The 15,212-nt window shown below is 38.8% G+C and overlaps 1 protein-coding gene across 3 annotated transcripts in view; it reads right to left on the bottom strand.

Annotated features, from left to right (window-relative positions):
- Window positions 1-15,212, bottom strand: part of aebp2 (AE binding protein 2) — a 68,288-nt gene that overhangs the window by 36,331 nt on the left and 16,745 nt on the right. For all 3 annotated transcript variants that reach the window (XR_007249782.1, XM_048554079.1, XM_048554080.1), the window contains exons 2-3: window positions 10,449-10,656; window positions 2,348-2,455 (exon numbers count right to left, since the gene is read on the bottom strand). Coding sequence is in view for 2 of the 3 variants with exons in the window: in XM_048554079.1 (XP_048410036.1) it covers window positions 2,348-2,455; window positions 10,449-10,656 (316 nt within the window). In the remaining variant the exon portion in view is untranslated. The remainder of the gene's footprint in view (window positions 1-2,347; window positions 2,456-10,448; window positions 10,657-15,212) is intronic.

Here is a 15,212-nt window from a genome sequence, read left to right as displayed (position 1 = left end):
ACTTCATAAAGAAGACTGAAGAATATTCCAAAAACCTTGGTATCAGCCAGGGCTCAGTGGATAAAACAGTCACCTTTCAACGACAAGGCTCCAGGTTCAAGTCCCAATCCAGTACGCATGAGTACTGAGGTACTGTACTGTTGGGAACCCAGTTTGTTGAATGAGACATGAAACCAAGGCCCACCTGACTGATCTTTTGGACATTAAACATCCCCCAAGACACCATCTAGATTAAAGGAACTGTCTATGTCCTGGCTAAAATGTATCACTCAACACAAACATATTATGATCACTATCACATTACTGTGTGAAGGAGCTTATTAAATGCAAATGTACTGTCTTGGTTGTAACTTTACAACAATGTCACACCAAAAAGTACTCCATATAAATGAGACATTCAACAAAAAGCATTATATCAATGCAAAGCTTTCTTTAAAAAAAGCTGGAAATGGAATTCATTAGTTAGTTTGAAAATTCATCATGATGCCATAAAATTGTAGCATTAAAACCATGGAAGTACAAACTATATACCCATCCAGTGTTAATGGAAATATGCATTAGATTTGGTGAAAGTCAACAACTTAGTACATCTTTCCACTGAACATTTTCAGGGAAATATATGTTGATATTGGAGGGATAGTCCCCAAAATCTAGATTTTCAAGAATTAAATTATGAAAGATTACGTAAACTTTACTTGTATTCACTTGATTAGACAGTTGACAGTGATTGAATTATGATCTAAAAGATAACGATATTCAATAGCAGAGATACATGGAAACCATCAACAATCGAACTTGAAATCAGAGGTAGGTCATTCAAGACTGAAGTGTGGAAATGTTTTCACAAAGCACAGTGAAAATCTGGAACTCTTATTAATGGCTCAAAGTTGCTAAGTCAATTGAAAACAAAAATGGACTCTGATAAGTATACTGTATGGTTCGGAGCAATGAGAGTAGATTGAGTTAAAGAACAATACAGCCATGAAAGTAAAGTTCTGTAGGACCCTAAGGTGCTGTTTCATTAGGGAGACGTGATTGATGGTGAGTTCATCTTGAGAGTCACTATGCCTCCGCTTGTTTGGGAACTGAAACTATGCTGTGGTGTCACTGCATTGTTAACCAGCCAAGTGAGCTAATTGAAACTATTAATGATCAAATAGAACAGTGTTTAGCTCCACAAGCCTCTTAATCTATTCTTGTCCCCAAAGCTCTACTTAAAGTTGGAAGAGCAACATTAGGAAAGTGCCTACTGTAGATGAGAAGGCTGATCTGAAGCAGGTCCGAAACCAGTCTCACCCACCTATCCCTTCAGTTCAACAGTACAATACACAATCCATTTTTGCTACCTGATAAGTTTCAGCTGCTGCCTGTTTGGGCTTTTCTTCCTTCTCTGAACCTTAGATTTCAAGATGCAACTACTCAGAAGCAGACAACACAATTAATTCTAGCTTATTAAAATGAGTTACTAATTGGTCTCGTGTGTTATATGGGTATTATTAATGACTAATCATATTTAATATGAATTTCAAAATACATTTTCATATCCAAACCCCAGCAGGATTTGACTAGCAAAGCTTCAAGTGTATCAATTATTTATGATGAGAAACAAATCCAGAAGAAAACTAAATTTTTAAAAAATGTCAGGTTTCTAACAATAGACTGTTTTAACAACATATTAGATTCTAACTCAACCGGAAGCAGTGAAAATACTAACCCTCCATAATATCTCCTCTGTAGTTAGTATCATGTCTTTATACCATCACATTCAGGTGCTGTTATTCTGCCATTGCTTTAAGGTATCTGTAGTTGTAACACTGTGAAAGTTATGATTCTAACTTGACGTCTCATGCCATGCAAGTCAAATAATGATAGATCCTGCCAAGAGACAGTTTGCAGCATTCTAGGCTATGAAATTTTCAGTCTAATTTGAACTGGTGTAAAGGAGCATTTTCAAAGTGACCCAGATGCTCAAGTGAATTATATAAAGCTGCTCTGCTTTCTATACAACAGATAGAGAATTCCTTTGTGGGTCATCTAATGGCCTTGACAGATGTGCAGCAAGCAGCACTGGTCTGCCAATTATGCATTATGCTACACAGCTGCATATTGAGCCCAAATCTAAAATAACTGGTTTCCAATATGGTCTTTTACTTAAGCCAAACAGAAGGTTTGGCATTTTGAGAAATCTGTATCGCCATTCATTTGAAACCTATGACTTTTGTGTCATTCCATACAAAATTTCACCCACATTTCTTCTGAAACCACAACTGCCTTGTTATCGCAGATTCTCCAGCATCTGCAGTTCCTACTATCGCTGAGAATTTGAAATGGATGTTTTCACACGTACCTTAAAGGGTTTATCTCCGCTATGCGTAAGCATATGCCTCTGCAGCCAACTCTGACTAGTAGATGGCGTATTGTATACTTTGCACCCTTTCCATAGGCAGACAAATACCTGAAAATATAAATTTGGTAAACGTTTGAATTACTACTTTAAGGGAACACCATTCAAGATTCCAAGAACAACTTTTTGTCATTTAGTAAAAACTAAATATTTTAGTTTATATTAAACAGAAGATAAGGAATGCTAGAACTTCGCAGCTGAGCACCTCCCATTATAACACGCAATTTACTACAGCTACAAAGTAAAAGTTCCATTTGCACTGTTCCAACATATTCAAAGGCAGACATGCACTTGTACTGCACCAATTTGATATCTTTATGTTATGAGTCCTCAAATATGACTAGCCTATGTACTGTCCATGCAAAATTGAGACTAACTAATAATTTCACAAGGAAGTTCACGCAGCTGGGAGGGGAGAGCTTTTATCCTATCAACCTGGGCTGCTTTTGAGATTGGATGAACACAGCAGGCCAAGCAGCATCTCAGGAGCACAAAAGCTGACGTTTCGGGCCTAGACCCTTCATCAGAGAGGGGGATGGGGGGAGGGAACTGGAATAAATAGAGAGAGAGGGGGAGGCGGACCGAAGATGGACAGTAAAGAAGATAGGTGGAGAGAGTGTAGGTGGGGAGGTAGGGAGGGAATAGGTCAGTCCAGGGAAGACGGACAGGTCAAGGAGGTGGGATGAGGTTAGTAGGGAGCTGGGGGTGCGGCTTGGGGTGGGAGGAAGGGATGGGTGAGGTGAAGAACCGGTTAGGGAGGCAGAGACAGGTTGGACTGGTTTTGGGATGCAGTGGGTGGGGGGGGGAAGAGCTGGGCTGGTTGTGTGGTGCAGTGGGGGGAGGGGATGAACTGGGCTGGTTTAGGGATGCAGTCGGGGAAGGGGAGATTTTGAAACTGGTGAAGTCCACATTGATACCATATGGCTGCAGGGTTCCAAGGCGGAATATGAGTTGCTGTTCCTGCAACCTTCGGGTGGCATCATTGTGGCAGTGCAGGAGGCCCATGATGGACATGTCATCAAGAGAATGGGAGGGGGAGTGGAAATGGTTTGCGACTGGGAGGTGCAGTTGTTTGTTGCGAACTGAGCGGAGGTGTTCTGCAAAGCGGTCCCCAAGCCTCCGCTTGGTTTCCCCAATGTAGAGGGAGCCACACCGGGTACAGTGGATGCAGTATACCACATTGGCAGATGTGCAGGTGAACCTCTGCTTAATGTGGAATGTCATCTTGGGGCCTGGGATGGGGGTGAGGGAGGAGGTGTGGGGACAAGTGTAGCATTTCCTGCGGTTGCAGGGGAAGGTGCCGGGTGTGGTGGGGTTGGAGGGCAGTGTGGAGCGAACAAGGGAGTCACGGAGAGAGTGGTCTCTCCGGAAAGCAGACAGGGGAGGGGATGGTAAAATGTCTTGGGTGGTGGGGTCGGATTGTAAATGGCGGAAGTGTCGGAGGATAATGCGTTGTATCCGGAGGTTGGTAGGGTGGTGTGAGAGAACGAGGGGGATCCTCTTGGGGCGGTTGTGGCGGGGGCGGGGTGTGAGGGATGTGTCGCAGGAAATGCAGGAGACGCGGTCAAGGGCGTTCTCGATCACCGTGGGGGGAAAGTTGCGGTCCTTAAAGAACTTGGACATCTGGGATGTGCGGGAGTGGAATGTCTTATCGTGGGAGCAGATGCGGAGGCGGAGGAATTGGGAATAGGGGATGGAATTTTTGCAGGAGGGTGGGTGGGAGGAGGTGTATTCTATTCGCCACAAACAACTGCACCTCCCAGTCGCAAACCATTTCCACTCCCCCTCCCATTCTCTTGATGACATGTCCATCATGGGCCTCCTGCACTGCCACAATGATGCCACCCGAAGGTTGCAGGAACAGCAACTCATATTCCGCCTTGGAACCCTGCAGCCATATGGTATCAATGTGGACTTCACCAGTTTCAAAATCTCCCCTTCCCCTACTGCATCCCTAAACCAGCCCAGTTCATCCCCTCCCCCCACTGCACCACACAACCAGCCCAGCTCTTACCCCCCACCCACTGCATCCCAAAACCAGTCCAACCTGTCTCTGCCTCCCTAACCGGTTCTTCACCTCACCCATCCCTTCCTCCCACCCCAAGCCGCACCCCCAGCTCCCTACTAACCTCATCCCACCTCCTTGACCTGTCAGTCTTCCCTGGACTGACCTATCCCCTCCCTACCTCCCCACCTACACTCTCTCCACCTATCTTCTTTACTGTCCATCTTCGGTCCGCCTCCCCCTCTCTCCCTATTTATTCCAGTTCCCTCCCCCCATCCCCCTCTCTGATGAAGGGTCTAGGCCTGAAACGTCAGCTTTTGTGCTCCTGAGATGCTGCTTGGCCTGCTGTGTTCATCCAGCCTCACATTTTATTATCTTGGAATCTCCAGCATCTGCAGTTCCCATTATCTCTGCTTTTGAGATTGATCTTTATAATATTTATTCCTTGTATAAGCAACTATTTGCAAGTCATATAAAAAAGCACACACTTTTCTGATTCAAGCTAGTTATCTCAAACTCTTTCAATTCAAATTAGAATAATGCTTCACATTTAAGTGTGAATACCAGGTCTTTTACTTAATCTGCTATATTTTAAGGCAGGTAATACGAGAGAAATCTTTAATGCACAAATTTACATTTCAGGTCAACGACCAGGGCATAGTTTATAAGCTTGCTAAGTAACATTCAACGTGCTGATATAGATGAACAGAGAAGACAGCGGCAGACACAGAGGCAGTAAGGCCTTACACACTGAACTCAACAGGATATCATCTTGAGTTGGCCAGTATCATATCAAGAACAAATACAAAGTATAAAGCATTGGGAATAAGAAAAATAGGAGGCACTCTTAATCATGTGACAAAACGTGCCAAGTTGAAAGGGATCCAGAGATATTAGCCAAAAAGTTGCTCAGCATGTTCACTAAAAGAGCAATAAAGGAAGGTAACAGAACACCAGATTATAGTATCAGATCAAATCAGAACAAATCACAGGACATTACTCTGAAACTGTGACCTGGTCACCCTGCAACTAAAAATACAAAATAGAGGTATCCAGCTTCGAGGCACCACACGTATCAATAATAAGGCTGATCCAATTTAAAGGGATGAATTTAAGGCTCATATACGACTTGGGGGCCTTAGAGTACCGACAAACTGCCAAAAGAGATAAACAAAGGCTTTGGACAGGCTTTTAAACATGTCAGCATGAAATTAACTGCTCTGTAAAGAACAAAATTCCAATAAGTGATTCTGTGCACGAAGTATGATGGAATAATCACCAAGAAGTGTAACTAATATCAGACAATACATGTTTAAGAACCAGACAGATGCTGACAGATGCATACTCTAAAATCTTAAACAAATCAAGGGATTCTTACAGCCAAAGTTATCTTGCAATCACCTGGAATTAACTTTCCAAAGAGTGCAAAGTGACTAGCAATTTTTTGAATAACTAGAGTAGGAAGAACTGATTCATGTAATTCTCACTTTTAAGTGAGCTGGTGACAGACAACATCTTTCTGAAATGGAACAAAGTGGCATGGAGGACTACAATAATAGGCTTGCTCAGCGTGTCAGGTAGGAATCAAGTTTTTCCATTCCTTCTATGAAGATGACTGCCTCACAACTAGCGGAGGTCAGAAACTTGCCTATGGGAAATATTCCAGTGAACTATTGTCTTACTATTCCTCTCAAGAGCACGTCACTGGCTCCTCAATCTGAACAGACTTGATAATGGAGATCCTTTCACTGATCAGTCATATTTAAGCTTTACAAACTCAAGAAAAGCATGGTTTCATATCTGAATACACTCCATTTAGTTGGAACTAAATGGTTAGTTGGATTGCCACATGACCATTCATGTTCCAGGCCAGAGTTTGAATTTAGCAGCCACTGCCAGCTACAGTCATGACTGACAGCCTCAGAACAAAAACTATCCCCTGCTCATTGTGCCTTGCTGCAAAACTGAAGATTGTGCATGGGTGGTTAATTTGGAGATGGAACTGGACCTGTGGTAATTGAGTAGTTGCTTTTCTAGGTTGAGATCAAACATTTACTGAACATAGTAAAATTGACTTAACTCGGCACTGGCTCCTTTATTCCTCCCAATCTAGAAATGATTTTGGCCCGTTGTATTGCTAAGTGAAAAATCTGTATCAACTTCTCTGCAACATCCATCTTATCCTTAGGGCTCAGCCGAAAAATTCAAGGATTCCTTTCATCAGTCAGAAAAAAAAATTGATTATCCAAGTATAATCAAGCCTGAAACACCGCTGACCCCATCTGTTAAATCCTCAATGCACCACAACGTGCTCAATTCTACAGCTGAGACTTAACAAATATCATGTTTCACATTCTTTAATTTGATCATTTTTAACAAGGACTTTGTTGGCAAGGTGTATGCTTTCTTCTTTGTCCTGTAACGTGTTGCATCACCACATTAACCCATACATCAGAGACTGGAATGTCCAAAAGAGGCTTCAAACTAACAAACAATGAAATAAATTACTCAATCTGTTAGTACATTTAGTTTCAGTACAGAGGGAAAAATTCTCAAGTCAAAACACAACTGAATTTTAATACAAGTCACCAACAATACTTTCCACCACCACTTCATCTTTTGCTAGATCCCTCAAAGGGCTGTCTCCACACGGCCTAAATTTCTCATATTTGATAACTAAAATTAGCACTTTCAAAATAAATTGAAATTACTAAATTAAATCAATCTGACCCAGGTTTCCACATAAATCATACCACTGACTGAAGGTGCATAGGTTCATGTGATGTTTAATGTTCACCAGCAGCATGTTGTATTGCTGCTCATGCACCTTTACTTAGATTCTTAATGGGAATCCACCACAAGCAGAAATTTATTATTTAAAAAAAACACATCAAGTCACAAATTATCACATTATTTACATCTTAAGTGATTATAACCTGGAAAGCAGTAGTAGCAAGTCTGCAACCCTGGCAAGAAAAAGCTGGGAAATGGAGGTAAATCAAATCCTCTATATCTCTTCTCTTACTTCTCATAACTTTGTGGGATTACAGAAGGAAGGAAGGAACGTACTACGTTTCACAAATTGAACAGAAGACAAACAGGGTGTGATTAAAGAAAAGTCAAATCTAGGAACAAAATCAGTGCATTAATCGACATGCAATTATTCAACATACTGTATTCCAAAAATGAAAGATTATTGTGGTAAAACAAATTCAAATAGTGCACCAATGTTTATTTCAATAGAACCTCATTCTGGAAAAGGGCAACAGTTTTGACAAATTGAATGTTCATTTTTCAACAGAAAATTTTAAATTTCAAGTTTATTTTCACATTTACACCAAGCCCATTATTTTTTCAGAAAAGCACTCCACAGCTTGGTATTCTATTAGAATTTTAGATTGAAACTTTCTCACTTCAGACCTCTCTGGAATACAAATGGAAAGAAAACTGTAGGATAATCAGTTGTAGTGTGGCCTGCTTTAGGTATCACTGGCAAAACAGATGTCAACCTCATCTGGATATCATCAAATGCATAATCTGTCTCAAGCCAGTGCAATTTGGTATTTTAAAACATTTTTGCCGAAAAATACAATTATAAATAAGTTTTAAAATATCCTTGCAATATTTGAGAAAGGTAACTTGATACAATTGAATTACTGCTGCTGATATCAGATTTAATCACAAAAAAATTTAAGTTGGTGTGAATCCACCACCTCTTATTAAACCATCTTGAATAATAATCATTAATTAGGTTATTGCATAATTAGTCATAACTTTAAGATTTTAAAACCCTCCCAAAAAAAATTGCCTTTATTTTTACAGCCTTCAAAAGGACAAGAGGAAAATAGCAATGGCAATTAATTCATTCTGGCCACTTATGAGGGCAGGATTCACTCTTAACATGAAATACTTTAAACCGATGTTGAATGCAATTTGTGTTTAAATTCCTGCAACCTCCAGTGCTGGTTTGGACAAATTTCACTAAACAAAGTACTCAAGTGGAACGTACAAGCCAAAGGTCCATGTGGCAAGCTGGAAATAATTTTACATGAAAGTTAAAACTAACATGATAAATAAACAATACAACAGAGTTTAAATTCAACGAACTATAGTTTGAGTATCTTGCCAACTTTCAAGCTCAAGCATTTATTTGGAACACATACCTCGGGATAAAAACCAGCAAGTGGCTGAAAATCATTGCCAAATGTATATTCAATTGATGGAATATAAATCAAGAGAATATTGAAGGAACTGACATGAACGAGACATTGCAGACACTGTCAACCAGATCCGACACATGGCAAATAAACCACATTTAGGCGTCTGTCTCCAGAGATTTCAGTTTAATTCCTTTTGCATTTGAGTGTACGGCCACAATAATAGTGATACAAAACCCCTAAAAATTAGCACTGAAACAGCAAGAATGAAAATAATCCCTAGTCATGAAATACAACAAAAAGGAAGGCAGTGCTGTAAGATGAGGGGTGTTTAAACTCAGACATACAATGCTCTTTGCAGCTTCAGCAAGTTCTGTGAACTGGTGTGCAAGTCTTGCAATTACATATCTTGTGCTTGATTATATTTTCAGGAGCAGTGAAATATCCAATACCTGTATTTCAAATCAAATACCTTACATAAATTTATTGCATTAGACAACGTGAGAATCACTTCATCTAGCTATTCTAAATTCCAGACAATTGATTAGTGAGATCATTAGAGATCTGTTAGATTTTCTCAAGTGTCGAGTCACAGCAAGCTATTGTAAAATGAAGGTGAATTGCAGGCAGCATTCTACTTCTTGTGATTTGAGTAATTGAACCTTCATGGAACACTGGGCTGTTGGCAGTACAAAGATGGCGACACAGAAACTGGGCAAGAAGCTAGACAGAAACCACTGAAGATACAAAAAATTTTATTTCAAGACACAGGTATTGGCGCGAAAAGATGGCGGACGCATTTAAAAATATACCTGCAAGTTATGCAATAAAACAGATAACTGAAATTAGATTAACTATGCCAAAGAGAAAATGTTATTTGCACAAAAATCTAATTTCATAACTCTTGCAAGCAACGTGCTTGAGGTTGTTCTATGTTGACACATAAAATAGATGGTATAAAACAGAACTGCTGCACTATTGTACGGGGAAAGATACATGAAAACATATTCAAATTACTAATTCAACTATTTTCAAACAAAACTGTACTGTCAAATGTAAAAACCAGAATTAAGTTTGTCTCCAGTCTAATCAAAAGCAGCAAGTTTTCTTGTGTGTTGTGCAATAAATCTCAAAAGCCTACACCTGACTTCATCCTCTATAATTCAGCATAATTTAAAGCAATTCAAATCCTTGTTATTTGTTTTAGGAAAAAAATACATCTGTGCATGTAGCAACAAAAATTGGGAAGGAGAATCACAGTCACCAAGCTTTCAAATTGCAGTGCATGCTGTAGCAAGGAGTAGACCATCATGGCTAATGATGCAAGAAAGTTAGAATGCAAAATGCGAAGAAATTTAAAACAGATAGTATGGAGGACAGAAGCAAATACATTACAAATACAATATTGATATTTTTCCACCTATGTGAAGTTCAATCCTCCAATATTCTGCCTGCTAACATACACCACACTACCTGGCAACTTTTTCAAAGGAGAAAAGTCAAAGTAGTCAGAGCATGCGATTCATCAAGCCAACACATATGGCTTCATTATCTCAGATGGATAAATGCTATCGGAGGAAGGGGGAAGAAGGAAGGAGGAGAAAGTAGCCTCAGCCTCACTGGATTATTTAATATTTACACAAAGCAGGGAAGAATGGTAAGATTTCATGCAGCGCAAATATATTTTGTCACCATGATTAAATCAAAAACAAATATGCACAATCAGCAATCTAATCTACTGCTATTTAAACAGCTAAAAGTAACTTTATTCAAAAGCACAATTTTTGTTGATAAATACTGAAGTAACCACTAGAGTTCATTAATGATATTCTACATTGGTAGTGTCATCTAAACACAAAGGAAGAGAGAAAAAAAGACAGACCCCTCCACGTTGCCCATCCACATGTATTGAACGGATGTGATCTGCCAAATCTGGACTGGAGCTGAAACTGGTATGGCATTGGTCCCAGCAGCAGTTGTATGTGATATTCTTTCCTGATGAAGTGGTACTTCCGTGACCATTTATCAGCGCAGGAGTAGAGCGTCCACTGGAGATAGTACTGTCCATATCCATTAAGGTGCTGCTGATACTTTGAAGAAAAAGCAGCCATTTTAATTCAGTGCTCAATAACATCAAATTACAAAATATAATGAAATATTATATGAATAAGGAACTTCACATGGTCACTAAATATAGTATTAGATAAAATATTCCATGGCAAGTATAGAATATAAAAACCAAAACAATGAGGAAAATGATTTTTCTAAAAATCAGAGCTAGAGTATTATGGGTAAATTTGCACTCCATTGAGGGTATGTAAGAGGCCACAGCATAAACTGGGTAAAATATTCTCATATTAAGATAGGAAAGTATGAAAACTTGAAAAAGGTTTCTCTCTCACAGAAGGCTGTACCATTGGACTGAGTGGCAGGGATGACTTCAAGTTTTAAGCTTACCTCGATGAAAGAAAGGCAAGCAGAGGGGATTTGGACTATTCTGTATGGAGAACAATACCAATGTAGACTGATTGGGGAAAAAAATCTATTGCAACGTTATAATTTCTACATCGTTTAGAATACACAGAATGCTCTTTAGGAGTTATGAAGAGTAAGTTAATATAATAAAATATTTCAGCTTTAGGTTATCAGTCCAAATTGATTGTTGCAGGATTCAAGTTCTCCTACCAGACTGGAGAAACTACAAAATTATTTGCTGATTTTTTTTTTTTACTCACACTACTTGTAAAATACTCAGAAGGTGTTAAGTCCTGTTACTGGTAAGAGTCAAGAAATGATCACTGGCTCAACACCATCCATGAACAGATTCACAGGACAACCCATCTCCCACAGTTCCAATGAAGTATGTTAGACTAGTCAAAAAGAACAAAAATCAGATATTGCTTGAAAACTCAGCATGTCTGCCAGCATACATGGAGAAAAAGCTGAGTTAATGCTGTGATCCAGTAACCATGCTTCAGAACTCACAACCAGTTCTGAAGATAGCGTCACTGGATTTGAAATGTTGACTCTGCTTTCTCTCCACAGATGATTAGACCTGAATTTTTCCGGCAATTTCCAATTCTGTTTCTGATTTCCAAAATCCAGTTTTTTTTTGCTGAAAATTAAAGCTTTCTGGAAAATAAACCTGTAGAATTATTTCAGCTATTCACCTGATGCCAACTAAAAGTCATTCATGTCTTTGATTCACGCTTTTACAAAATGTGGAGGATACAAATAGCATTATAATACAATCTGCACAGGGAAAACAATATTCATTCAAAAGTGCAGCATTAGAGTTTCTTAGAACCAATGGAAGATCACAACTTGTCAGCACTAATCTTTACTATATGTAGCTGATAAAACTTGGAAGGAGAATGATACTTAACAGGCAGTTTCTACATTAATCGCTAGTCACAAACTAACTATTGGACTTGTTTTCATTGGTCTAAAAACCAAAAATGGAATTCACCAACTTTTACACTATTAATAATATTAACTATGCCACGTCCAAATGTGTAGGTTAGATGGACTGAACATGCTAAATTGCCCATACTATTCTGGGGTATGTAGGTTAGATGGACTGACTGTGGGAAATGCAAGATTATGGGGACAGTGTAAGAGTGGGTCAGGATGGGATGCTCTGCAGAGGGTTGGTGCTGACTTGATGGGTAAAGTGGCTTGCTTCTGCACTGTAGGGATTCTATGATTCTACATATCCCTACAGTGCAAAACAACTGGCGTAAATGTATGACCCAATTTCTAGAAAGTAATGATATGCAGTAAACCTTTGACTCCTAGATTTTGACACTAACCACAATTGTGGTTATCGTTGCCAATAATATCTTTCACTCTTTTGGGGAACTTTTCTAAATCAAAGATCATTTGAATGGTGCCTTGGATGTTCAAGATTTCAAGTGTCTTCTCAGCAGGTATTCTAGCTAGATTCAAGTCTAGACATTTTTGAGTTGTTCCACGCACTGGTTCTTGGCATTGGTTCCAGCATGAACCAAACGAACATACAGTGTAGAAAAACAAACAGATTCCTTTCATGTTTTAAGATATTCATTTTGCTGACAAACCACAGCAATCCTGTCACATATTACATCGATAATCAATAAATAGAACACCTGGCCAGAAAAAGTTTGTGGTCTCTAAGAGAGGCATGAATTAATCAATAACAGTCAGTATGTATTTTAAGAGAAGGTCATGCCCAAATAATTTGTTTGAATTGTCTGAGGATGTAGCTGAGAGACTTGATCTAATTGTGATTGGCTGGTGTATTTTGTGATCTTGAGTTTATTTCTGTTCGAGTACGTCAGATCATTAGAAATAGCAGATCATGCTGCCCATTAAACCTGTTCAATCATGTGACAGAATCTTGGCTGATCTGACTGCAGCCTCAACTACACTTTCCTGCCTATCCCCCATAACCCTCAACTCCTTTGTTCATCAAAAATCTGTGTAACTCAAACTTGAATATGATTAATGACAAAGTCTCCACTGCTTCGTGTTGAAGAGAATCTCAAAGCCTACCACCAGAATAAATTCATCTTCATCCATCCACATTTTAAAACTATCCTCCTTTAGTTCTAGGCTCTCCCGAGGAGAAACATCCGCCGAGCACTGAACCTGTCAAGCCCCGTCTTCTGAACTTGTGACTACAGATCTGTTCAACTTTTCCACAGAAGGCAAATCTTTCATTCCAAGAATCAGCTGAGAAATGATTTTTTTTAAAAAACTGTTTCTAATAATATTTCACTCCGAGTGAGGCCAATACTGTGCACAGTACTTTAAGTGTGGTTACACATACAAGACTTCCCTATTTTTGTACTCCAGTCCACTTGCAATATAGGCAAATGTTGACTTTTTTGCTGTCCCTGCAAGCTGACATGGTGATTCATATTCCATAATACCCAAATCTCTTTGAAATGCAACATTCTGCAATTCTCTTTGAAATTAAATTCTTTATCTCCTGCCCAAGGGGAAATACAGAAAACATGACATTTTTTCCCATTAGACTCCACCTGCCATTCTATTTTTTGTAATCAATATCCTTTGGCAGACCATTCATATCCTCAGAACTTGCTATCCAACTAACTTTGTCTTGTTAGCATATTTGGCTAAGATACAATTTGTCCCTTCATCCAAGTTATTTATAAAACCAAAAGTTTAATTCCTAATGATCTCAGCTAGAAGCAACTAGCTATATTTTTCCTGTTAGGTACCCCAATTTCATATAATAATTCATTGGCAGTGCCATATGTTCTTACACTGCAAGAATCTTTTCAGCTGCACTTTATCCAATACCTCAATCTTGTAGCTCCATACTGGGTCACTATGTTAAAGGAAGATTTAGTTGGCATGCATAAAGGGCTGTTAGCTGTTAGTTCAAATATTTGGAGCCTAAAGTCATTAATTTCAATTCCGGGTCCAAGTGCAGGAAACAGTATATATTGCATGACACATTGAGTAACTAGGTTAATCAGTTGGTATAAAATGTAAGATTTCTGCATACATGAAGGGACATTTAACTGTGGAGGTCCTGGCAACTGTAATAAGAATTTTCTGAATTTAAAGATACATTTCCCTGACACATAGCATGCTGATACCACTAATTCAGCAACTGATGGCTAATTATCATCCTTTACATAAATGTTCAAAAGTAATATCCAAGATGCCTTTTAATTAAAGGGTAACAGCATACTGATAGTTGAAACTACATGTAAGAACTCAATTTCTGTAATTCAGCGTGAACTCAAATACAGCATGCCTCTTAAAATCATGGAAACACAGCTGAAGGAAAAATCTTACATTATTCTATTGGGGACGATCAATGCCCCAAGTAATTTTCCAAGTAACAGTGCCAGTTTTCATGGATTTGGACCACACAGGTGCAACTCCATATGTCTTGAAAATATGTAAAACGTTAGAGAATTTCCTAAAACATTTCACAGCGCAGTGGGAGAAACAAGTGAAACAGTGAGGCATTGCAAGCCTTAGATTATAGAAGCATTTGATTCAAGACTTTGAACTAAGTTTCACAAAACTTCTCCTTTACCAGTTTTTAAGCTCCAATTAATTAGATAATTTGGATATTATAGTAGACTTTGGAATTGCAAAGAGAAAAGAACAGGGCCAACAAGAATAACAGCTGCAGAAAATACACAAGTCCTGGTGAGCTGAAGAAAAGATGTTAAAACCTGAATGAAACATTCACGCAACACAACAAGGTCTGAACTAACATTCGAAGTACAAACCCAGTTTTAATTCAGACCAAGACTGTCTAAAAGTATAATTTTGGAAAGTGAACTGTGCCTATTTATTGTCAATAATGCGAATAAGCAACTTCAATTAAAGTTGCTATCAGTCACCCTCAAATGGATTTGTAAATTAATGAATCCTAACCAAGAATCAATTTTGGAAAGGAAGGTGGTGCCTTCATTAAGATTAATGAAAGTTTGGCTGAATATCTATCATAATTATAAAATTCCCCAGTAGAAGTTTATAGAAAACTCAGATTTAAAAATATAACGTTGGCAAAAAAAATTTTAAAAACCATCAGTGCTTCACATCGGTAGTATTTCCTTATCCTTTCAACTCTGAATCATAAAAGACCCAGTCCATAGTCTCTGACAATTTCAGACAA

This window comes from Stegostoma tigrinum, chromosome 25 (genome assembly GCF_030684315.1).
Source record: "Stegostoma tigrinum isolate sSteTig4 chromosome 25, sSteTig4.hap1, whole genome shotgun sequence".
In the NCBI taxonomy this organism is placed as follows: domain Eukaryota; kingdom Metazoa; phylum Chordata; class Chondrichthyes; order Orectolobiformes; family Stegostomatidae; genus Stegostoma; species Stegostoma tigrinum.
This window is presented reverse-complemented; position numbering and strand designations above follow the sequence as displayed.